Source organism: Cyprinodon tularosa, unplaced genomic scaffold, assembly GCF_016077235.1.
Source record: "Cyprinodon tularosa strain WSP-4 unplaced genomic scaffold, ASM1607723v1 ctg233, whole genome shotgun sequence".
NCBI lineage: Eukaryota > Metazoa > Chordata > Actinopteri > Cyprinodontiformes > Cyprinodontidae > Cyprinodon > Cyprinodon tularosa.
The window spans coordinates 669091-696264 of NW_024038871.1; the positions used below are offsets into that span (position 1 = coordinate 669091).

General features: G+C 37.5%; 1 protein-coding gene across 3 annotated transcripts in view; it reads left to right on the plus strand.

The window, feature by feature from the left end:
• Positions 1-27174, plus strand: part of LOC119784778 (membrane-associated phosphatidylinositol transfer protein 2-like) — a 110849-nt gene that overhangs the window by 48864 nt on the left and 34811 nt on the right. For all 3 annotated transcript variants that reach the window (XM_038287009.1, XM_038287010.1, XM_038287011.1), the window contains exons 3-5: positions 19091-19305; positions 24987-25108; positions 25497-25730. In XM_038287009.1, coding sequence (XP_038142937.1) covers positions 19091-19305; positions 24987-25108; positions 25497-25730 — 571 coding nt within the window. The remainder of the gene's footprint in view (positions 1-19090; positions 19306-24986; positions 25109-25496; positions 25731-27174) is intronic.

Here is a 27174-nt window from a genome sequence, read left to right on the forward strand (position 1 = left end):
CTAAGTCAATTAACTTTTATTTTGTCAGCTGTCCTAAAGTAAGGAGAATGACAGCAAAATATATGGATCTTTGGAATCTTCTACATAGTTATGTAAAAATGCATTATAGAATATTTACCTTAAAGGAAAACTGACCTTCCAAAACCCCAAACTGCAACTATAGAAAGGGAAACTATAACTACCCAGGTATGCCTCTTTTTTTTCAATCACAGAAAGTTGTGTTTATTTTTTTATTTGTCCATGTTTAAAACCTAAATGTACAAATGTAATATTGAAATAATAAAAAAGTTATCATTTAACCTTTAAAATAAAAAATAAAAAATGCAGTAGTCTATTATGATTTGAAGGAAAACCAATTAGCACATCGTTTGTAGATAAATAGTCTGCCTATTAAAATGTATTAGTTTAGTAGAGTTTTGTGTCTTTAAGTGGAAAAAGGATGGACATATGGCTAGAAAAAAATAGAGTAAATGAACAAAATTGTTTTAGAGTTATTATACCAAAACAGGTTATGAGTTTATGTGGAGTATAAATAAACTACAGTTTGCAGTGCTGATCACTGGCAGACCATCACTTTTTCCCAACCAAATAATTGTGTGAAGCTTTAGCTTGAAGGTAATCGCCTCAAATAATCTGTTCAGAGTGGAAAGAGTTGTATATGGAGGTTTGGGGTTTAAGGTTTCTCTTCCTGTAGACTGAAATCGCATAGGAAGCATTGCATAGAGGTCACAGTCTAGCTCCACAGACCAGATGGCTCTCCATATGCCTGTGCTTTATGTTTCCTTTCATAACTTTGTGCAAACACACAGAAGCAATTAAAATTTCATTAAAAAAGAACATGTCAGTCTGGATGCAGCCTATATTTACTTATGAACTGTAAAGACCCAATTTTAGAGCATCGGGTTTCAGCTTGTGATGACGGATCATGGAAGCAAATGAAGGGAAGATAGTGTAGATTTTTTATTGCGCTTCTGCATTAGTTCTATACCGCAAGCAATGCAATCTACTTTGTGGACTTCTGTTGAACCCGATTAAGTGATCAAGAAAATTGTAAAATCTTTGGGAAAAAAACTATTTGCTCTAATGGCAGCATCGCATTTGCAGACTTAAGCGTTTCTTTTTCCTAACTTTGTTATGGTCAAACATACAAATACATGACCCTACAGCGTTAAACACATACACACAGATCCTGAGCCTCAGTGTCACAGTTGGCCGCCTGTCGCCAGGGTAACGGGTGACATCACCTGCAGAGGGGCAGCTGCTGCCATCATTTGGTTTTGTGGCGTGAACGAGATGGAGAGGGAGACGTGGCGGTTTGGTGGCCATGACAACGAGGTGTCCAAAGCTTATTGCTGGTAGAGAAACATGAGATTTAAACATCACTCAAATTATGATATATCTATAGATATATATAATCAGATTGGTTCCTTATCATTGAGTTAAGGAAGCTTTCTAAGGATGTTTTGTTTAGATTGCGAAAAAAAAAGAAATCTACAGGAGATGTAGTATATTGCTAATAGTTATAATATATAGTTGTTGTTATACAGAGCATCTTTATTATTTCTATTTGCTTATTGCTGTATTACTTTGATGCTGTAGCTCTGAGGAAAACATTGCCTCATTAACATAAGGCCACTTTGTTTATTATAGATTTAGTCCCTCATAAACATCCGATTACTTTGCATAGGCTCAAATGTTTTGCATTAAATCACTTCTGAAAGTACTTCTCCACAAATTTACTTTGATATTTGATGCTAGAAATTGTGGTTACTACTTTTTTTTCTATTAACTGTAACAGAAAGGTCTGGCTGTACTTTTCTCACACCTCATCCAAAATACTTACGCTTTCCTAAGATATTTTCTATATTTTTGCTGCTAAATGGTTTGCTTGCTGGAGGATATAGAGACAAGTTTTCATCTTTCCGCTTCAATCTACCTCAGTTCTCCGAATCAGCAGTATTTGTACGAACCTCTAAAACCGGCTTATTACAATAGACTTCCTCTCTTTTTTGTCCTCAATATTTTGTTGCTGTGGTAACTGATCTAGCTATGCATACATACAGGTGGACATGTATGGTTAAAAACATTTAACCTTCATGTATTTCTCCATGGTTTTGCGTAACTCTACTAATGCCTATTTTGTTTTAACATGTTAAACAAAATTAAGTTTAGTTTCTTCACCGATATGGGAAAACTGTTATCGGTTATCGTTGTCAATGATGATAATGGTGTATATTCAGTTTATTGCCCAGGCCTTTGTGCAAGCCATCATAGGTGTGATATATCAAGTTCTTGTGTCACTAAATCTGCACATGTAAAACATTTAAAATGCATGTGGAGAAAAGTCTATGTGTCTGCGTTTTAAATAAAACTGCTTATATGAGTATTTGAAGTAGAATTCTGTCTTCATACAAAGCTGGTTTTCCAACTTAAGCTACTCTCTAAATAAATTGTTTATGATTATTTTAAAAGTAATGTGCATTTTAGTATTTTTTTTTTGTCTTTACATTGAGGGTAAAATTCCCAACCGAGTCATTAAAGGTATGATTTTCATGACCAACCCAAGCTCTTTTGTAATTAAAGCTGAAGTCTGTAAGTTTTTAAAAATCACTTTTTTGTCATATTGGCTAAAACTGTCCCTATGCCCAGACAGCAGTACATGTGATATGTAACCTGTGAAAAAAACAGCTTCAATTGGTCCCGCATACTGCCTGTATTTCAATCTGGAAAGAACCAACCAATCACAGCCAGAGGAGCGTCTGATGGAGTGTCAATCACAGCTCACACACGCTGAATCCCCCCCCCCTTCTGGTCGCATGCGGTAGCCGCGCAGATGCTGTGAGAGGGGTGGAGCTTGGAGGTGGGGCATGAGTGAAGCAGAGAGGGTGGGGGAGTGGCGTGAAACCTGTTTTTCTTCAAATTTTCAGTCGAAGTCTGCTCTCTACTCAATGTTACAGACTGCAGCTTTAAAGGATCTCTGATACCCAGATTCAACCAGGCTCAGATTAAAAAGTTTATTAAAAGTTGTGAAATGTTCTGGAATGCAAACAGGAAAACTGATTACAGGCTTGAGGAGGCTGATAAAAGCAGAGGAGGTGACAGTCTGAGAGGCAGAAGTCGGTAAGTTAACAGCTGTGAGGAATGAGTGTAATTGGCAGAGTGGCAGGTGTATTTGCTCACTCTAATTACCAGCAACCGGCCCCTCCCCCCAAAACACAAAAAATGACCACGCTCTTTACACTGCTCTTTCTGTCTCTTTAGTGACAGAATATTTGGTTAAAGGAGAAGTTCGGTTTTTTACACTTTAAGCCCATTTTCTGTAGTGTCCAGGATGAAATCGAATGATCGACACCAAAAGTTTGACAATTGGTCCTGTCTCTGCTTTTGGCTCATTTAGAATCACCCCCTGGCTGCTTTAGAATGGCTAGCATAGAGCATGTCCGATAATGTCCTTAAAACAACCTTAAACGTTCTTTTTTTAAAATATGCTACTCACCGGGTCGTCAGCGCTGTTCAATGACGTTCCAAAAAAAGTTTCGTAAAGAAAAAACGTTCCTGTAGTGTTTTATTTAGCATTTTGTAAATCCCATTGAGTTCTGTTGGAATAGTCAATATTCCGCTGCCACCGGAAACGGAAATGGGGCCTGTTTACACAGTTGTAGTCTTTTCGCTTCACTCTGTGTACTCCGACGTCGAGGTGCTAACGTCTCTGTTAAACACTTTTAAAAAACTCTGAAAATGGAATACGAAAGGTGGATTCTTGATTCTCGACGTCGGAGTACAGTGTAAAAAACTGAACTTCTCCTTTAAGGACGGATTGAAATCCTATGAGAAGTTTGAGAGGAGAGTCGGATGGTCGTTTGGTGCATGGCGCGTGTTTTGAAGCTGCTTGTGGAGAGATGTCCTGGGCCGTGAGTAGTGAGGAAACAGGAAGTGATTCTTGTGGGATGGAAGAGGGAAATAGTGACAATGAAGGTTGGAAGATAGCAACATCAAAAAATGAGAAAAAGCGGAAAAAACAGAGATCAGTTAAAGGGGAATCTAGTTCAGAACAATCCAGTGATGATCAATCCATACATTCCACAGCACAACAAAATGAATTCAAAGTCATATTCAAAGTCGTTAATCAGGCAGACTCTTTTACAAATTGGAATCCGGTTCACTTAACAAAAACCATCAATAAACTTGTCGGAGAAGTCAGAGGTGCCAGAATTCTGTACAGTGGAGACCTGCTAATTAACTGCAGAGACAGCGCCCAGCAAGGCAAAGCAATACGAATCAGCAAAATTGACGGGATAAGAGTTCAGTGCAGCCTAATGGAGAACAAAAAGATCAGCAGGGGGGTCATTGGAGGAGTTCCTCTAAAAATTTCTGATAAAGAGATTCTGGAAAACATAAGCGGTGCAAAAGTAAAAGAAGTAAAACGGTTAAAAACAACAAGAAACGGAGAAAGATCTGACAGTTTATCGGTGTTAATTAAATTCGAGGAAGAGCAATTACCAAGCAAAGTATTCATCGGTTACATCAGCTATAATGTCAAAATCTACAATCCTCCACCATTGAGATGTTTCAAATGCCAAAAATTCGGTCACATTGCAGCAGTTTGTAAAGGGAAACAGAGGTGTGGAAGGTGTGCAGGAGAACATGAGTACGGAAAATGTGGAAAAGAAGCTAAAATAAAATGCTGTAATTGTGGTGGAGAACATACTGCTGCTTATCGGGGCTGTGAAGCAAGCAAAAGGTCTGAGGAAATTAAAAAAATGAAATTTGAGCTCGGAATAACTTATGCTGAAGCTGCAAAAAGGATCCCATCTCAGTCAGAAAAACCCAAACCTACAGTTCAACACACGGAAAATTTCAGACCTCTAGAGAAATCTCCAAAAATTGATGAAGACTCACTAATTGTTAAAAAAACAAATTTTGTTCTTTTCATGGTGGAAGTGATTAATTGTAGTGCACAGACAACAAAAAAAAAACAGAAAAAATAAAAATAATAGTGAAGGCTGCAGAAAAATATCTGGACGTAAAAGATTTGAACTGGGAGATGGTTGGAAGCATGATGGGAGGACCGATGGGACCATCAGAAACTGACAGAGTTACGATGACGTAGAGTTAAATTAAAATTATAAGGGCAAATGTGATTTAGTATTCTGTTGGTTTAAGTTACACAGGTTGTTTTTTTTTTGTTTTTTGTTTTTTTTGGGGTGAATCGTTTCCTGTTTTCTTGCTTTACTCCATATCAGTTGGTGGCGGTAATGCACATTTCACAAGTTTGCCAACCGCCATAAAATCTCATAAGAAGAAGAAATCCTATGAGAACTACGTAACAAATACAGTTAGAAAGTTTGGTTAATAACCAACATGACTCCCCACTCAGGGCACTTTTGCATTAAGATTTTTACTGAATTTTACTGAACATTTTACTGAAGATTTTGATATCTTAGAAGCCTATTTTTTATATTTCATTTCAATTCAGGCAAGTCAGAGTGATAAAAGATTGTGTACTATTAAGAAGTAGATTTTGTGAGTTGGGTGCCCTAGCATAAGTCATGGTCCGGCTGTCGATCTTTATCATACTATAAGATGAAGGCGATCATTTATTACTGGAGTCTTCATTAAACTGTGGGTTTCTAACCTTTATCAGACTAAGTGCTTTGTTGTTGCCTCACGATTGCACATTTAACTTCTTGTACATTTTTTAAAAAATATAAAATACATGTTATACAGTTACATAAACAATATGGATGTTAAAGCTTTTTGTCAGATATTGAGTGAGCTGATGGTTGTTATATCTGTATGAACATCTGTCTGAAGGACAGTCGATGGTTTCTTCAGGGCCTTAGGCTGTAACTGTTAAGTCCTTTCTCTGGCTCTGAGATGGGTGTTATTAATACCAATCACCAGTGCTCTCTCACAGAAGGACCACAGTCAGGAGGAGGATCATTTAAGGCCCTCAGCTCCTCACCTAAATTACATTACCTGCTAGATTACAGCAATTTTCCAGCTGTTCGCCTCCTCTGACCTTCATTACCGTATCGCTTCTCTAAAGTCTTCTGCAGAGGGAGCTCCATATTCAATCTAAGCTCTCATTCTTGACCCTGAACACCCTGCTCTCGCGGTTAATCATGATCATGATGATTTGTATTCAGGTAGTGTTATTCCTGATCCTGTTACGCTTAACATTACTACAGATGCAATAAAATAACTTCCCACTCATCTGTGAGGTCATTTACTCTGATTCAACACGTCCATGAACTTCATTGATTCATTTACTCATTAAAACCGCTTTCCTTCATGATGTCTTTCATTTTGTGGGTGTTCCTAAACACTCTGACAAGGCTTCTGTGATCATCAGAAGTAAAAGAGTCCCGTAGCATCACAGATCCTCTACCAAACCTAACAGCTGCAATGAGGTGCTTTCCACAGTTTAATCCCTTTTCTTACTTAAACTCCAAAAGGGTGTTAGCGGCTAGAAAGTCTCATCTGATTAAAAGCACACCTTCCAGTGTAGCACGTTTATGTCTGGAATGTTGGAGCAGCAGCAGAACCTCTACCTCCACCTTTGAGCAAGGAGGAACAGGAGGATCACTGCCAGAGCACTGCAAAATGACCTCCAGCACACCACAGATGTGCATGTGTCTGAACAAACTGTTAGAAACTGACTCCATGAGAATGGTACGAGGGCCCAACGTCCACACAATACAGAGCTTCATTTTAAACTCTTAAAAGGACATTACATCAAAGTTGGATCAACATTTGGTGTGTTGTTCCTTTTTAATGTTACAGTGACTTAAAATCTATCCCTCCAATTAGCATATGAGAAAACACATGAATGTTAATAATATATTAGTGTTTAAGTGAAAGAAAGCTTGTTCTAGCTTTATAAACAACAGCTCAAACGTTAAAATGTGGCCCATTTGGTTAGCTTTGTCTTTATTCAAGAACAACCAAATGAAACGCACAAAAATCCTCAAAGAAACAAATTATTTAGCTAGAAACTCTCCCTAACATGTGCCTTACCTGCAAATCTCTGCAAATCATTTGGAAGGCTTCAGTTTTCTCCATCTTTAACCAGCATAGCAGCAGGCCAACCACATCATTGTTCCACATGCCAAACATCAGGGAAAGGGCTTCTTTTGTTCTTAAGGTTCCCACATTCAGTCATCATCTGAAAGTCCTGAAAACTCAGAGAGAAATGATAAAAACAGTGTGTTGAGCAGCAAGTTGTTTTTGAAGTTAGCCATCAGTTTTGGTCGCAGGGCTTGGGGCCCTGATGGTGGATTCCATGATGGCTTCCTTTCCGATGTGAGCCTCATAGAAAAAGAGGAAGAAAAAGGTGGAGAAAGTTTCTTTGTCCTCGACGTACTGTGGGGTAGGGCTGCATGCCTGTGGGAGTTTCTTTTGACACTGTCTTAGAGAGAGAGGTGGTTGCAGTAATTGGAGTCCGCACAGCCAACTGTGAATGGAAACAGCGTCCTCTACCCTCCTGAACATGGTTGATTGACATTGGTCTTTAATGTCCAAATTTATATAAATAAAACAAAAAATCGCCATCAGAGCCAGCGGTCCTTCATACATAGCTATGCAGAGAGAGGGTTGCTGCAGACGGGCTAGGATTAGACCTGGCTGCCGTTACCCTTGGAGCTCTGCTGGTTGCCGCAGTCCTCTCAATTTTGGAATTTCTTTTAAATTACGCATTAAATCAGTAAATGGGGCATATAGTGACGCTTAAAAGTATATTGTTCTCACCACAAACGATCTTAAAAACATACTTTTATTGAAAAACAGCAACAGAAAAGAGAACTTTTAACTTAATACTTTGAGTTCTGCGAGCCATCCATTGGAAGCTGCTGCTGCTGCCGCAGTGCATGCTGGGACAGCTTTCGATCTCAAAAACAGACAAGTCTACTCTGATGGAGGCTGGGTAAAGAGGGAGGTGCGAGAACAACATCCACAGACTTTGTCCATTCTTGGTCTGCTGTTCTTGTCATTTGAAACTGTACTAGGGCTGAGGCTGATGACGTTTCACGAGTACACGAGCACATAAGAATGCACAAGTACACATATTGATAAACGGCTTGTATGATTTAGTTTTAGTTGCTGCCTCTTTATACCTAAATTTGAGATTTAGGTATAAATTTAACATTTATATTTAGATGCAAGATTTAGATTTGAGAAATATTTATTAGATACAATATTTAGATATTAGATCTAGATTTAGATATAAATTTAAGACTTAGAAGTTAACTTAAAAGTCATAAATGATAATTTATATACATAGATATAGGATGTAGAAATAATGTATCAAATAAATATAGCTATAATACGCTGTAAAAATTGTAAATCTAGGTAAGTTTTTTTTGCTTCTTAAAATAAGGAAGGAAGAACTTTTTTGATCTCACAATGGAGAACTGAACTCTCTACATTTAACCCATCCCCTTTGGGGAGCAGTGGGCTGCCACTGTGCAGCACCCGGGAAGCAGTGTGGGGTTAAGGGTCTTGTTCAGAGACCCAGAGTGCAGGCGGTGGGGATCGAACCGGGTACTTGCAACCTTCTCAGCACACTGCTCTAACCACTAGGCCAACCCCCCCACCCCCACCCCAATAAGTGCATTTTTTCTTGAATTAAGCAGGGCAGGTAAGTGACACCTTTGACATTGGAATAAGATTATTTACATTTAAAATAATTACCTTATTTTAAGCGTCAAGATATTCATTCCATTGACATATAATTTTATTTACCTACTCAAATTAAAAGTAAATACACTTATTTTAAGAAATGTTTTAAATATTTTTAGACCCTTTTTGCACTGATATTTAGATCTAACATTTATACGTAGCATTTTCGACTAGATGTGAGAGAAAAGCCCTAAATTTGAAGAAAGTGTGGGAAAAAAACAGAAATATCACATATAAAAGTATGCTTCATCCTCTGTGCACCATAGCATTTTATTTATTCATCTATGTCTTTAATGTATGCCCAGGTGCAACATAACAGGCAGCATTTAATATGATTCTTCAAATATTTAGTATAGCAGGACATCTCTGCACTGCCAATATTTCATACTGTACACCCAATAGTAACATGAAAATGCTCCCAGATAAATCTTATTTAGTGCCTCCTGAAAATATTTGAAACTGATGATCTTTATCAAAAGCTCATTTTGAGCAAGGGTATTAAGTGTAAAAGAAAAAAAATAATAATATTCTATTCGCCACTGTCCAATGGAGATATTCAATGTAATTGAGCTCCAATCTCTACAGGTTCTTCCAGAAAAGGACAAGCACTGCAAAAAATTGAAATCTAAATAACATTTTTTTTTTCTTAAAATAAGAGCATTTTTCTTTAATATAGGTGGTAAGTGAAACACTTTACCAGTAGAACAAGATAATTTACATTTAAAATAAGAAAAAAACAATTGCATTGTCTTATTTCAATGTGCATATTATCTAATTATCTTATTTTAAGAGCAAATCTTCTCATTCCATTGGCAAATCATCTTATTTACCTGCTCAGATTGAGGGTAAGAAAATTTTACTTATTTTTAGATCGTTTTTGCAGTGTGTCATTTTCAATTTCCTTGTGCAGATTTCAGTTTAAAAGAAGGAAATACTCAGGATTGAGCAGGGTTGTTTTTTGGCAAGTTTTTTTGCCATTTACTTAGGATAATGGCTGCCTGGTTTTCTGAAACAGAAAAGCCAGAATATGCAGGAAATTATCCCTTTTTTTCCTGAATTACCACTTACACTTGAAAACATGTGATGTCTGGAAACATGTAAATCAGTAACTGAAGAAAAGCCTTAACTGCAGATATATTTTCTAAATTAACACATCAAACTACTCTCAGGGTTGGAATAAACCATGACAGTCACAGTAGAAAGTTTGTCTCCCGAGGGGAGGGAGGGGTACAGCAGCCATGAAATTGTGTTTTTCTTCATGCATTTCCAGCACCATGTAACTCAGAGGGTAACAATCTAGCTAACAGCCTCTTAAGGAGATGGAGCTTGTTTATAAACCTATGGTGTAATCCCAGACTCCCTCTGCAGAGCGGCAAGCTTAAGAAAACAGTGAGTCTTACAGGCTCTGCGGCCCAAACCATCTGCTGCCTCTCTAAGAAGAAGTCACATGCTGAGTAAACAGAAAACCAGTGATTTGATGTCTTACTTGTAGACTTTATATGTAAGAATTAATTCATGTTCAGATACTGGATTTTTTTGGAGGCAGAAAACAGCAATAATCAAAGGGAAACAACACAAAGTAAAACAGTAAATGGCCTTGAATGGTTGCTCGCATAAAAAATCTAGCTCAAGAACATAAGAGAAGTTGAAGTTATGGAATATTTACAGTTAAAGTAAAATTACTCAATGTATATCAAATATCAATATCAAACCCTTGACACCCGAATTTAAATAGATGTATATGTATACTTAAAATGCATGTTTCCATATTGAGATTGTTACGTTGAGTATTCCACAAAAAAAAATAAAATAAAGATTTGCTATGTTGTAAATATGTAGTACCGGTTATTGATGACACGATTGGAGAACAATTGTACAAGAATAGAAGAGGAAGAGTACTTGCCAAGGTTCTTAGGGCTGCACAATGTTTAGTTGTAGGGAAATTATATTTAAATGTCAAATCAATTTGGCTTAAACATGTATATAAACATACTCTTTATCAGACGGTATTGTCCCAAAATTTATAAAATTTCTATTTTTAGAAAAAGTCCTGTCTTAAAATCTGTGTTTTTTTTTTCCGTTATCTTATGCTGGCCAGTTAGTTATACGTCAGCCTGAACACCTAAATTGGGCCAATCATATATCAACAGTCATCTGTCAATCAAATTTTTTTGGTCATACCATCTTGATTCATATGTCGCAGCTAATATACGCAACGGTTGAAATAAGAATAATTTCCTTTCCCATTGAGTTCCGTCCCAGTGTTCACGGGGATGGATGTCTGTGTCTTCAGCAGGCGTAGAGCTAACAGAACTGGCAGCGTTGCGAGGCAAGGGCTCAAACATGTACGGCTGGAAGCCTTCTACACCAAACCAAGCTTCTGCCGCCCTGGCGTCCTCTTCCACAACATCTTCATCCCCGCTTTCCTCTAAATAAAGATATATGATGGAGGAGACTCATCCAACACTAAACTCTCCTCCACTGTCTCCTTGACAGTGTCGTTTCTAAGTCACCAATTTAGAGCTACTTAGTCCCAATGGAATTTCCCATTGGGAACCTACTAGCACTAAGTTGCTAACTGGTTAGAAGGATGCTTCCGACAAACCAGCCACAACCAAAAAGCTTGCAAACCTTCCGCCAAAACAACCCCGCCCCCTTGATAAACAACCAATCACATTCACTCGTGTAAAGTCATGCACCACTCGGGAGAATTCGAAAATGCAATGGTTGGAACTGCGGTGGTTTCCCTACTATTTTAATTACTGCAGTTGGGTAAGTGCATTATTTAGGCTGTTTGAATGAGAAATATGGTTTGTTGCATATTTGCAACAATAGACGTTAAATGTACAAGACCTTATTGGACATTTTTTTAAATTTGCACGGCACTAAGTCAATCTAATTGCATACCACATTTTAATGAGAAAATAAGCGATATCATGTAACCAGGATTATGTCACCGGAATATTTCTATAACTGGTCAACAAGCAAAAGCAATGGAGGCAAATGTGGAAATCTTAGCTTAGCTGCAAAGAAAATATGTTTGAGTTTAAGAGTGATACATTTAGAATTGGTCTGGGAAAACGGTCCAACTGTGGAGTTCACTAAAGCTCCTGAAGTCACTGTAAAGTTTACAGACACATGATGTCCTTGCTAATAGTGCTACTGGTTTTAGCAATGCTTTTAATCCTTACAATAGGGAGAAGAAAGCCGAATCCCCCACTTAATGATTTAAAGCATTTAATTTCCTCGTGGAGCCTTTCTACTGTACATGCCCGTCTACATTCCTTCCAGTTTCCTAGTAGTTAGCTTCAAAGCTCTGCATGAAGTTAGGGAGTCAGCTTTCTTTTTTAAAGTTCTTTATCTAGGGGGCCACATTGTCTAAGGCGGTACCCAGAGAGCTAGTGACCCCATCAACAATCATCGGTCTGAGAAGGGGAATAAACCAGATATTTGCCCTTAGCAACATTGCCCAGGCTACAAAAAAAAAACCCACATGGTCAGAACTTCAACTTTGTGCTTGGAACTTTTGATTATGTGCTGGATTTATTTCCACTAGGTATTAGATTGTGGTCAGCAGGGATGGAGATTCAAGGCACATTTTTTCTCACTCTTAGCCTCTGTCTCATATTGTTGGGACCTGAAAAATGTGGCAATGCGGTTTCAAGACCCCATAGTTTTTTTAAATAAAACATAATTTGTGCAATAAATGAACAGGAAAACTAAAAAAAAGTCAAATAAATTGAATGTGGATAAAAAAATGCAGGGAACAGTGGAGGGAGCTTAGCTGCATGTTATTTTTAAAATAGATTACCTCATCTGGCCCTTAATAGAAGCCCAGTCCATCAGCTAAGTTGCTATGATTGCAAATGTCAGACTTTGTTTTGCAAAAGTATATTTAAAATAAAAACCTCTGAAACTGACAAATATTTCATATTTAACTTTTTGTTATTCATATTACAGACTTTTATCACTGAGGTTTAACATGCAACATAAACTGATCATTTCAGTTCAGCGATTGTGTATCGACTGATTCATTTAGTATCCTGTTAGAGATTATGATGATTTAATATACAGGAGTAGTTTTTGTTGAACAACTGAATTTTTTATTTATTGTTATTTTTTGTTTTGTTTTCTCTCTGTAGAAAATAATATTTAGCTTCAATTTGGTCTTCAAGACTCTGGCCTTGGTCCTGGAATTATTGGCATTGACTCCATCACTGTTGGTCAGACATCACAAGTCAGTTGTTATTTTTCCATTTTGGACATGGCCTCAGGAGACAGAAACTCATCTTTCTTTTTTTTTTTTTTAGATTTTATGGCACTAATAGCTTGTTTTTTCGACAGTAGGCTGACAGGAAAGGGGGCATGAGAGAGGGGGAGAGACATGTAGCAAACCCGGGTCAGCCGCGTCGAGGACTAAGGCCTCCGTACATGGGTCGTGCGCGCTAACCACTGCACCACCTGCACCCCAGGCACTCATTTTAATATTACCTAAATCAGCCAAGAGCGGCCGTACTTAACTTTTTTCCTTTGCCTTCTCAAGATAATGACATTACTATCTCGTTATAACGATTAAACCATTAATTGTTTTCTCGAGATAACAAGATAATTCTCATCATCACGAGAAAACAGTTATGATTTCTTTATTTTCCTATTTCTTTTCACTCATTTTCAGGTCGTGGTGGATGGTTTGATTGCATAGAATACAGTAGAAACAAATCTGACCGTTTTCAATTAAAATCTTTAATCTGGACTCATTTTGTCGGTTAATGTATCTTATACCTGTTACAGGCGTCACACCGGGGCAATTCAGAAAACACCCCGCGCTAAGGCACCAGAGGCATAGGTCTAATTGCTTATAAATCAGAATTGGAAGCAAATCATTAAACCAACAATGTTGCCTCGTAACCTAAAAGTTAAACACAGGACTATTTACAGAATTACACATTGACTGCCATGACTTATAAATCCTCTCCCACTGTTGTGGCATTGAAGGATGTAATCAGTTTTAACACACACCAATCATCTCATCACGAAAAAATGGCTTTTGTTATCTTTACGTGATGAGAAAATTTACTTGTTTTCCTGAGAAAACCACCATGAAAAAGTATCAGAGGGACACAACCGCTCTCGGGTTCCGTAAAGAGGCTTTCCCGGCAAATAATTTGTTTTTTCATCTTTTCCTAATTTTATTGCCTCTAATTTTTAACATTCATCATACTGAAAAAGGCCAGGAGGATCTGAGGTCAACCTCCTGGGTGTTTTGAGTTGCATGTAATGCATCAGCTGCACTGTCTACATCTGGAAAGATTTAACAACAATCTTAAATGTTGATGATTTGAACAATCTTATTAGTGACATTGAACTGTCCAAAAGAATCATCCAAACTGATTCAAGGAACTTCAAAGGAAAACTGTCATTTACTCCTGGTTGCAGCTTATCTCTTTGCTGCATCCAACAAGCTCCGATGGGATTGCTTCCTAAGAGCTGCAGGGATTCACCAGGACATTAAAGGAAATGGGGAGCAGAGTACATGATTGATGAGGACAGGAATGGTTCTGTCTTAAAATGTCAGATTGCTCCAAACCTGCCATTTTCTGCAAGGGAATGTATAATCCCAATGGGCTGGCTGTCAAGCATCATTGGCTGCTGCATCAGTAGATACTCCCTGCTTTTCCACTTCTACATAGTAAGATTTATTGGTAATTGCAGTAGATTATAGGAAAACAAATTCAGCATGATAGGGAGTCTAGGCAAGAGATATATTGGTTTAAAGGGATGTTTTCAAAACAATAGAGGTGTAGAGTTTCTGATCTGTCAATAAGGCAGTTTTTATTAAAGGTCAATGATGATAAAATATTTAAGGTTGGTTAAATGACATTCCTCTGTGAAAATCTGGAGAATCGCTGCTCAGAAGGACAGCATACTTTTATTTCAAGGTGAGGGGAAAACACGGAGGGCAGAAAATGATAAATGATTTTGAATGCCTGAAAATGGAAAACCAAAACCAGAAAAATGAGAGAAAATGAAGGGATGGAAGAAATAAAATAAAATTGGGAAGACATCCAATAAACAACTCCTGGGTGAATAAACATTTTTCAGGGTGTTTCACCAAATACTTTCACAACTTTTTAAATCTCTGATATGATACTGATATTGTCCCAATGCCATAGCAGCATGTTTTTCCTTTCCCACTGTACAGCATGGTCCAGTGGACTTCATAATATGGGTCATATTGTAAGCCGTACCCAACAAATGATGGAGGGCTGGACGATTCTAGTTCCTAAGGGATGATATCGTGCAACATTTTGATTCCTCCTCGGTCTGGTACACCTGAATTAGGAGCTGAATTACGTCCTCAGCTTGTGGTCAGTGTCTCCAGAGTCCTCTCAATCATCAATAACCATATTGAGGCCCCGTCCACACGAAGTCAAAACGAACACGAAACGCTAATATTTTCCAGAACGTTTGTCATAAAGACGGAGACGTAAAATAAATGTGATCGTCCACACGAATCCATGAAAACGCTGGAAAATGTATGCCAGGCCTATAAGTTGCGCTGTGGTGCCAAAGCAAAAATAGGTGACGAAATGTTGGGCATGCGCACTAATATTTATACATGGTTGCCCTGCGGGTCCATTTTCGTGGTTCAGTCAAATTCAGGTGCTGAACTATGTCGTCGATATTGCTCTGTTCTTCCTGGAGATATTCCAGAAGAAGAAGATTCTGTTGTAAGCCCGACAGCAGGGTGAGTAGCATGAGCAGCACACAGTACGGCACCATTGTTGTTGTGATACTGTGTCGCGCATGCGTGTTTAGAGGCGAAAAAAAAAATGCGGTTAGAGCTTAAAGATGGAAACGCGAAAACGGCGTTTCAAAATCTTCCCACTCTGAAGGCTTAATAAAAAAAAGATCGTTTACAGACCCCCGAAACGCCGGCTTCGTCTGGATGAGAGGCTGGTTTGGTGAAAAATTTGTGCGTTTAGGCCAGGGTTCGGCTTCGTGTGGACGGGGCCTTAGAAGTGTTCTACCAAGGACAGATGTAAAAGTTGCAGGATACTGGCCCTCAGGAACTGGAATCACCCACCTCTGTCATAGCGGGCATCATGGATAAATCGAAACTTGCATAGTCATATTTTATGCCGTTACAAAAAAAAAGGGAAAAACATTTTAAGCTTGATGTTAATTGATGTTAATTTCATCAATGTCCTATATGCTTTAGGTCAGGCATGCCCAAAGTCTGTCCTGCAGGTTATAGAGTAGAGATGGGGGATCTGGAGACAACAAGTCATTTTAGTACTGCCAGCAGAGGGCGTCTTGTTTATTTATGTCAGCTCATGTAGGCCGGTGCTGAGGTTCTATTATGGCTCAAAAAGTACAATCAAAACACTTGCATATAGCCTTTTTTATTATAACCAATTGGATTCTGGTCTTTTCTGTTGAGACATATAATCCAACTATATACCTTTAAGGGGTTAAACTATTGATATTGCCCAAGAGAATTATATATATTATTTTCTGTATTCAGTGAAAACACAAACAGGTCTATATTCTTGTGGTCAGGCATACCCAAAGCTGGTCCTGGAGTGCAGCTTTCCTGCAGGTTATAGAGTAGATATGGGGGATCTGGAGTCAACAAGTCATCTCTATGTCATGTTTTTGTTCTGCCCAGCCACTGAACCAGGTGAGTGAAATCTACAAAGAATAAACCAGATTGGACTCACCTGGTTCTGTGCTTGAAAAGAACAAAAACATGACATAGAGATGACTTGTTGACCCCAGATCCCCCATCTCTGTTATAGAGCGTTCCCTGATTTTCATTGATAGCTGATTAACAGGCTTTTGCTGAACTGCAATCATCCGCATCAGCTCTGCTAAATCAAATGAAAATAGATCCTCAAGGTAAGAATCAATCAATCAATCAATCCATTAAATAATTAGCACTCAGACTGTAGAAACTAAGTGCAGCATTGCTCCCAGCAGTGTCAGTGCTAATAAGGACATATGCATCCATTACCTTAGCAGCAACACCTGAATGCCTCAGCAGCTTTAGCTTCCTCTTCAGCCAACACTAACATCCAGTATTTCCAGCTCTATTGGAGTTTTCTTCTCTTGGAATCAAATATCTTTTAGTGGTTTTTTTTTTCCAACACTGAATCTCGGATGTTTGTTTATTAATTTTACAGCTTCGCTGGGAGAGAGGTTCTAACTGGCTTACCTACATTTCTACTTTTTAATCCCCTGCAAACACGTGTAGTATTGCATCGTACATTAGGAGCTTTATTTATGAATTAGTGTAGTTTGATCATCGTGATCTGGACCCAGAAATTTGTACAGAGTTAGAGCATTGAAAAAAACGAAAATTAAAAACAATCCACTGGATTTTTTTTCCAAGTATGAAGACGTTTCACTTCTCATCCAGGAAGATTTTTCAATTCAAAATGTCAGGAATAGCGTTGAGTTCGCGGTTTTATACAGTAGCTCATCAAAACCTTGTTTTTAGTTTGAAAACATGAAAATAGAAACAGGCGACGGAGTCCACCCCTTTGGAATGGGGGTCGTTTGGCTTCTTTTGTTAGCCTGTAACAACCCATACCTGTCTATGTGCCAGTTAGAATAGGCGAGGTCTTCCCCTCTCCTGTACAGGGGCTGGGGCTGCGAAGAGTGGACCAGTTCTTAAAAATACTTCCTTCCCTCCTCCTTCATCTATCTGTTAACTTGATTCTTTAAGCTCAGTTTTGAAAGAATGTCTAGAAGGGAAACTTTTTCACTGATTTAGAATTCCAAAGTTTGGCAGGGTTACAGTAAATGCATTGGTCTATTAGTATAATTTACAACCTGCCAGGCAGACTTCCAGTTAAAGGAACCATAATTAGAACTAAAGCTGTTAAATAAATCCTAATCAGAGAAGTAGATCCCTGAACAGGATAGATATCCTCTTGGTGAGACTTAATTATTGGTGTAAATATGTTGTAAATCACCATATTTCAGCAAATATCAGAAATGATATCAAACCGACACTGAATAAACCATCCATAGTTTCATCAGATGTATGTGAATAGAACTAGTTTGCAGGGAATCTGGACCCACAAATCAGGTGTGACCTCTAAGAAAATAACAATGGTGTGTTTGTGACACATAAATACATATAAGAAGATTTGCTTACATACAGGTAGATTAAATATAAAATTAATACAGGGGCGGTGGTTCTACAGGTGGAAGAGGACCCCCCCCCTGCTGTAGAGCCTTGCTCCCCCCAACTTTTATGTCATGAAATACTTGTAATTGTCTCGATAAAAAGTAAATTACTGAAAAAATGTATACTATACTACGATATATATATTTTTATGTTATACAATATACAAAATGTACAAGTTAGCTGCCATGAAAACAAGATTTATAAATAGATGTGCTTGTGGGACCTTTGTGACATGATAATGTCCCATTTGTTGTTGCTGCAGACTTCTCTCCCCAATAATTGGCTCGTTTTTCCAAACCTCGATGCGTACACGTTGCAAATCAAAATGAAAATTACATTCAAATTAAAAAGAAAATTCTAGTTTCTTTGACGAAAAAACAATAGTGATGAGTGATCACCGCAGTAGTAAGAACAGATTAGAGGAAGAAGGAATTATTTTTCTTGGTTAACCGTCACCTAAAAGTTGAAATTTTTGGTAGAAGATGTATTTGATGTTTTGTTAAGTAGGGTTGTTTTCTCTGGTACAGGGTTATTAGAGTAAAGGTCATTAGATATACAGGTATAGAGGGAATTTTGTTCCATTATTGTTGCCAGCAAAGAACACATTTTTTAAATATAAATCTGTAAAAAAAACATGAATTGAAATTTGAAAAATAAATCATACCAGTTATGAAACTTTAAAAATCAATCTTCTCATAAGTGTCAGGTTTAGTGGACGTTAGAACAGGACCAAAATGCAGAGATGAGGAGGCAGAAATGATTTCTTGCAGATTTAATTTTGAGGTGGATGATAACAGAAGCACTAATCCAGAAATAATAAACAGGTGGACACCAGGAGACACCAGGGATTTTCAATATGAACAACAGATATTTGAATATATAAAATTTAAAAAGATAAAATCTGTAAAGAAATGAAATAGACAATACAAATCATTTGAAATATTAAAATCTGAGATCTTATTTCAATAAAAAAAAATGTTTTCATAGTCATTTCTGGATTGCATTTTTTTCACATTTCAATTTATAAAATGTTCTCTGCTTACATTAATAATGGAATAAAATTCACTCCATATAAATACTTTATTTTTACATAATCATTTGTCTTTTTATTGCTTTCCTTCATCTTTATGTCGTATTTATGCAGTTTGAATTAGTATCGTCACATGATGTGAAAATGTTTAAGGGGTTTAAACACTTTCTTTCTCTTTGCAGAAAAAGAGCAGAGAGGAGAGCTGTGGTGAGGGCAGCGGAGTAGAGATCCTGGAGAACAAACCTTACGAGGATGGCCCTGGAGGCTCGGGTCAGTACACTCACAAAGTCTATCACATCGGCAAACACATCCCCTCCTGGTTCTGTGCCATTCTGCCTCAAGCCGCTCTTCGTGTGGAGGAAGAGTCCTGGAACGCCTATCCCTATACAAGAACCCGGTAAGAAAGCAGCATGGCATTATCACAAACACATACATCACAGTAAAACACAACAAAACATTCACTTGGTGCCAAAATAAACACAAGATTCACCTCAAGTTTTCACCTCAGCAGTAAAATCCTCTTTGTAGCTTTTTTTATTATTATATGTCTCTCAGAGATCACTCAATATTCCAAATGGATTTTCTTTTCCCATAATGATTATCGCCTCAAGTTTGCTCAGATGATTCCTAAGTCCTAGTTCAGCCCCCTAATAATCTAATTATGGAGAATCAAATTCAGCAAAATCTATTAAGAATATAATATGTTGAGGAAAGACTGGATTGCATCCCATTTCCACTTTCCTGTTCCATTTTCATGCTGATGGCAGAACAAGACTACTAAATAACAGAGCAGGGAGATTATGGAGTTATTAAGGGCACACAAACAAACGATAGGAAACCAGACCAACCAACGTTCCTCCATCTGGACCCATGGCCTAAATTTTTTTAACTTGCATGCTGGGTTGATGACAGGAGAGAATTGGGAGAGTAGGATAGGTGGATGCTGAGTTTGTTTCTGAATTGAATCTGTTAAAGAATGATTTCAGTAAATCTGTCTGATCATCTTTCTGCTTGAAGCCAGTGATCTTCTTCCTTCTTGACCTCACATCAGCCTTTTCCTGTATGCCTCCTTCCTTTCTCTCATGTTGACCTTAAGTTTCTTCTGTATGCTCCTCATGACTTCCCTGCCTCCCTTCTTGATACTTAATAGCTTAGGTGGTTTGAGAGGGGCGTAAAGGAAGCCATCTATGTTAGTAAAGAAAGACGGACCTTAAACAGAGGAGGTGGACTCAGGTTTCAGCTTTTAAAAACCTACAATGCAGCAACTGAGTTAATCATTATCATCGAAGCCCCAGCCCCTGTACAGGAGAGCCAAGGACCTGGCCTATTCAGCCAGGCCAACAATTCACTCTAACGACCCCCCTTTCAGACACTTAGGCAGGTATGGGGTATTGCAGGATAACAAAAGAAGCCAAACGACCTCCATTTCAAAGGGGTGGACCATTTCGTCTGTTTCAATTTGCATGTTTTAAAAACAAAAACAAGGGTTTGTTGAGCCACCGTCTAAAACCTCAAACTCAACATTATTCCTGACATTTTGAATTGAAAAAGCTTCTTGGATGGGAAGCGAAACGTCTTCAAACTTTTAGGAGTTTAATGGTGCATTCCAATCTGTAGCCTCAAAACAACCTTGCAGGTCTTCTTCAACCTCCTGTGACCATCTTCTTAAAGTTATGTTTAATGCAGGTTGTCTCTTATAAAATGGCTTATATAAAAACAACATTGGGATCTGATTGGGAGCTGGATCAGAGCTTGTCTGCCTGGCTGTGTGTTTCCTGGATGGAGCCGCCTTTGACAGTTGCTTTTCCTATGTCTGCTTCTGTCTCCTTGAACCCCAGTCGGCCTCGGCAGATGGCCGCTCACACTGAGCCTGGTTCTGCTGGAGGTTTCCTCCTGTTAAAAGGGAGTTTTTTCCTCTCCACTGTCGCTACAAGCATGCTTAGTGTGAGGGAATGCATTCTAGTCAATTAGTTGATGCAACTGGTTTTCCTTAGATAGAAAACTTTGAATCAATTTGACTGGATGATTTGGTGAACTGTAGAGATGACGTGTGTTGTGAATTGGCGCTATAGAAATAAAATTAACTGAATTGAATTGAATTTCCCAAGAGGAGGTCTTACTTCAGAGATGCATGAGTCCTTGACATTCGCATTAAAACAAGTCAAAATTTTGTTTTGTCTGGTACAGCAGCTGTAAAACTGCTGCAAAGTTGACAGTATAGCAGAAAAAAGAGGCATGATTAAAATCACAAGTTATTGCCACAAATGCATTTGGCTGAAGACGACTGGTAAAAGTTCTCTTAAAAAAGAATACCAGACTCAAGCTAGCAGAGCTAACATGCAGTCATCTTTGGTAGCGCAATTCTAGAACATTTTATTAGTGCTACCTAGGGTTGTCAAAAGTATCGATACTCAAAAAAGTATCGATACTGAAATGTTGTATCCGGATACAATACTCATTTTCAAAAGTATCGAGTACCAGTGGCACCTAAACAGTCATTCATCTAAAGTGCAGAATAGAGGAAAATGCACTTTCAGAACACTGTGTGATTGAATAATTCTGCACACTTTTCAGTTTCAGACTTTTTTTGTAAGAGGTGCAGCTGCTGAGAATTATTTTTGTTTCTTTACCGGTTTGGCTAGTGTCATTGTTATGTGTGCAAAGCATAGCCAAGGAAGGAACACTTAATTTTAATTTTGTAAGTTTTTTTTATCAAGCTTGCTAAATACGGTGCATAGCAAACAACCTTAAAATGTTGTTCTTATTGTTTATTGTATTTATTTATTTATTGTATTTTAATTCTTAATCAAAGTATTTCTGTTGAAATTTAGAAATTTTATCCTTGTGGTATCGAAAATGGTATCGAGTATCGAATATTTTCCTTAGTATCGGTATCGAGTTGAAAAATTTGGTATCGTGACAACCCTAGTGCTACCTTTTTTAAACTTCAATCAAATGCAATGTAAAGACAGTACTGTAATAGTGGACTGCAGTTTTTATAGCAGCTAACAGTTAGCTACTCATGATATTCTCTTACTGCTTGAAAATTATTTTTATAAACTGTATCACTGTTAGTTTTCTTTTCTATACTGAATACCCCAAAAGCTGTCAGATTAGCCATTTTCAAGTGGTAAAGACTTTCTGAATTTTCAACAGAGCATTAATGACCAGCTGGATGAGCAGTTTTATTAGCCAGCTGTGATATCTGAGAACAAAATAAAAGTTTGCACTTTATTTTAAGACCCAAAGGCCGTTTCCCAATATGTGTACTTGTACGTTCTCGTGTACTCGTGAAACGTCATCGGCCTCAGCCCTAGTACTGTTCTAATTCACAAGAACAGCAGACAGAGAACAAAGTCACCGGATGTTGTTCTCGCCCCTCCCTCTTTACCCAGCATGCATCAGAGCAGACATACCCTTTCTTGAGATTGACAGCTGTCCCAGCATGCACTGCTGCAGCAGCAGCTTGCAATGGAGCGCTCACAGAGCTCAGAGTATTAAGTTAAAAGTTCTCTTTTCTGTTGCTCTTGTTCAATAAAAGTATGTTTTTGTCATAATCTGGCCTGTTTGGTCCCCATTAATTGGTTATTTCTTTCACCTGCCGTTTTCCCTCCCTGCCTCAATTATAATTTACTCCTCTCACCTGTGTCCTCTGGGTTGTATTCAGTTCAGCCTGAGCATTCAGTTCCAGATCATTATTTGTTCTCAGTTAGTCGTTCTGTTCAGTCTTTTGATTTCAAGGTTCATGTCCTGGATTTTGGCGGCAAGTGGAAAGAGGGCTTTGTGTTTGTCTCATCTCCTGATTGTCCACTGTTCCTCCCCCGCGGAGTCCTTTGGGTTTTTGGCTCTATATGTGGGGAGGTTCAGTTTTTATCCCAGTAAGCCTGGCTCCAGGGAGGAGAACAGTTTAAAGTTCCTGCATCAAGTTCTGGAATATTAACATTGGGAAGACAGAAAGTGATAAAAATAAACCCTCTAAATAATTTAATTTTAAAAAGATGAACTATGTAAAAATTATTTCAGGTATTAAGTAACCAAAAGTACATGAATTAATCCTGATATCAAGTTCAGCTTTAAGATGATTCTCACAGAGTGGATGAGGGGATAGAAGAGAGTCGCCCTTCTTTCTCCTACTGCAGGTTTGCTGCTGACACTAACTGCCTGTCTGAGCTTTGGAAGAGCAGCCCTCACTGCTAAGGAGAAAACCGTAAACTATTTGGCTTTTTATGTCATTACCAAAGTTGCTATTTATTCATTTTTTAAATAAAGTCACTAGATGGGTTTGAAAAGTCCCTAAATATAGTCACATAGTTGCTGAATGGGCAGCAGTACATGAGAAGAAATGTAAGTTAATGGCATCCAGTATATATGGAAGAAGTATCAACAACAAACAGATCTCAGTTATAAATAGACATATAATCCAATCAACCCAGTCCTGGACAGATTTAGACCCACCCATTGCAATTCTAGCCTAATTCAGATGCAATGTAATCCAGCTCACTGTATTACGCCAAATGGTAATTTGATCCAAGGAAATCGTGGGCATTATCCTTTTTTTTTGTTTTTTTTCTTATCCTTGTTTATTTACTGAAAAAAATTACGACGCAGTATTATGGGCAGGCCTGAGATTTTTTCTTCTTCTATTTCGAGAATGAATTCATAACATTACGAGAATGAAGTCATAACATTGAATGTGTGAATAAAGTAGTAAAATTACGAGCTTAAAGGCGCAATGCAAAAAGTCATAAAATTACATGAATAAAGTTGTAACATTATGAGAATAACGACGTAAAATATGGCAATAAAGTCGTAAAATGATGACAATAAAGTCGTAAAATTATGAGAATAAAATTGTAAAATTACAAGAATAGAGTCGTAAAATTCCGAGAATAAAGTCGTAATACTATGAGAAAAAAGTCACAAAAAGAACAGTCTTAAAATTACAAGAATAAAGTCATAAAATTACGAGAAGAAAGTCGTAATATTACAAGAAAAAAGTCACAAAAAGAACAGTCATAAAATTACAAGAATAAAGTCGTAACATTACGAAAATAATTTAGTAAAATATGGCAATAAAGTCGTAAAATGATGACAATAAAGTCGTAAAATTATGAGAATAAAATTGTAAAATTACAAGAATAGTCGTAAAATATTGAGAATAAAGTCGTAATACTATGAGAAAAAAGTCACAAAAAGAACAGTCTTAAAATTACAAGAATAAAGTCATAAAATTGCGAGAAGAAAGTCGTAATATTACAAGAAAAAAGTCACAAAAAGAACAGTCATAAAATTACAAGAATAAAGTTGTAACGTTACGAAAATAATGTAGTAAAATATGGCAATAAAGTCGTAAAATGATGACAATAAAGTCGTAAAATTATGACAATAAAGTCGTAAAATTATGAGAATAAAATTGTAAAATTACAAGAATAGAGTCGTAAAATTCCGAGAATAAAGTCGTAATACTATGAGAAAAAAGTCACAAAAAGAACAGTCTTAAAATTACAAGAAGAAAGTCGTAATATCACAAGGAAAAAGTCATAAAATTACCAGAATAAAGTTATAATGTTAGGAGATTAAAGTCCTAAAATTACAAGAAGTATTTTATAACAACTGTTACAAGAAGTTAGTTCCCTAAAATGAGGAATATCGAGCATCATATGAACTTATACTTTGGCTCTGTTTTGACAAATCAGGAAATCTTTCAGCACCAGCATCAAATTGGGCAGAAGGTCAAAGTGGACTCAGGTTGCTGATTAGTGGAGCTGGTCGGCCGTTATCTGCTGGTCGGAGCTCGAAGGTTCCTTTCAGAATCGGGTTGCAAACAACTTTTTTTTCTCGTAATGTTACGACTTTATTCTCATAATAATAAAAAAAAAATCTAACCTGGCCCTAATACTAGTAAAAAAAAAGAGAACACATCACAGAAGTAAAACAGTTTTTTAGGTCTTAAACAGATATGCTGATGATGGTTGAGGAACTCATAAGAAGAACAAACAGAGAAACCTTGGTTTGTATTTGACAGTTTATTATTGCGATTTGTTTCCATCCTAATAGACTCTTCTTCTTCTGTCCCAGGTACACCTGCCCATTTGTTGAGAAATTCTCCATAGACATAGAGACGTATTATAAACCAGACACTGGAAATCAAGAGGATGTCTTTAATCTATCCTCTGCTGAAAAGAGGCAGAGGACTATCGGTAAGTTTGTTTATGAATCTAAACGCACATTCTCTAGGTCATTACTCTTCAATTGTGCCTTTGGGATCCTCTGTTTGATTTTCATTTCCTAATAAGCAGAAATCAGATTTGTGCAGCAGTATTTGCAGTGGAAGCTGCTGTAGCACACATTCATACAGCTTGTGGAGTGTAAGAGCTTGTGTTGAGGAGCTGCATACTAAAATTCACTGGGGAGCAGAATAAATGTTGAGTCTGCTTGTGATACCTTCCTGCAGGGTCTGATTACATAAGAGGAAAGCACATAAAAAAAATCACAAATTTTTCTTCTTGAAAATCTTTATCTGTTATTCTTATCTGCAGCTCAGATCAGCCTCTGCCTAACAATCCATTGTGTTTTCCCAAAATCAAGATCCTATAGACATCGTCAAGGACTACATACCTCCCAATGAATACCTGGTGGAAGAAGACCCTAAACTCTACCAGTCAGTTAAAACCAGACGGGGGCCGCTGAATGAGGACTGGATCGAGGAGATCAACCAGAATCCTGATCAGACTATCGTCATGTGTGCCTACAAGCTCTGTAAAGTAGAGTTCAGATACTGGGGTATGCAGTCCAAGATCGAACGCTTCATACATGATGTAGGTGAGTACGTCTGTACTGGTGATAGAGGGTTGGAGGTCATCTTCTGAGTCCAGATTCAGACATATGGAGTACATTTTGCTCCATTTGTTGCAAACACAGAGCAGGTTTTACAGATGGAAACTTTAGAAAATACAACTCTGAAATAAAACATTGAAAGGTTTTTTAATCGAACAAAGTTTGAGATTTTACAGGGAAAATCTACTGGGTGTGGGCTCAAGGGTGTAACTTTGTTATGAAAGTTGGTGGGGACACTCTAAGGGGGACCTGCAGTTACTCGACCCAAAATACTTTCATTAGATTTTTGTATTTTCCAAAAATGAGCTCAAACGTATATTTATTGAATGCTTTCCTACTGTTGAGAACACAATGGTACAATAATACAATGATACAAATACAAATCATGCATCCCTAGAATGTACAATTTCAATTCCATCCATAAAAATATGGATATTCTGCATTTTAATTATAGCATAGCATATTTTTTCTTTTAAACTTTCTGGTAAACTTGGAGATATATTTTATTGCATATCCCAGTAAATCTGTTTCACGTTTAAATCTGTCTCTCTACTTCTCTCTGTGCTCTGTTTAAGAAAAGATTTATGAACCTCTTTACTAATATATCGATGCCAGAAACAACATTTCAAGATATGTAGAAGCTCTGCAGTCTGATTCTGTCTGTGCAATAAGAAAACATGTTCATTTTAACCTGTAACTGGAAGCCATGGTCCTCTGAGAAGCCCAACTTTTTTTTAACCAGTAAAGAAGAACAAACTATGTTTTCTCAAGCTTCTTGCATTATAATACTAAGTTGTGTAAACTTACAATCTGTTGCCATTTTTAGCTAAAAAAAACTCTGTATGTCTAACAAACAGATTTTTCTGTGGCATCTCTTATCTTTTAACCAACCCGTCCCCTAACTTTTATTTAAACTTCGACGTAGCTGCCGGTTAATTCACTGAGTGCTGCTGTGTGTCGCATTTCAGATGTCTCAAAACGACAGATTACACTGAGAGGAGCTACACGGGAGCAGCAGTAGAGAGAAAAAAAAGAAATATTGCTATATGTCATCGTTATGCTACGAAATCCCACGAAAATTCACGACATGTTGCCATATTTTTATATGTTGATATATTGACGCGGTATCGATCTATTTTACTAACAAAATCTCACAAGAATTTGCAAAATATCACGAGAATTTGTAACAGAACGATGAAATTTCACGAGAATTTGAAAGTAAAATAGATCGATACCGCGTTTTTAAAAATCTATTTGATATCAGCATATGAAAATATATTTGAGTATATTATTTTTCAAAGTGTCAGAAATGGATAATAAAACTGCTATTTTCAATGACTACTTATTTTTGTCCAGCTTTAACATCGGTATCGATATCGGTTATCTGCTAAATGAGTTTTAAAATATCGGCATATCGGATATCGGCCAA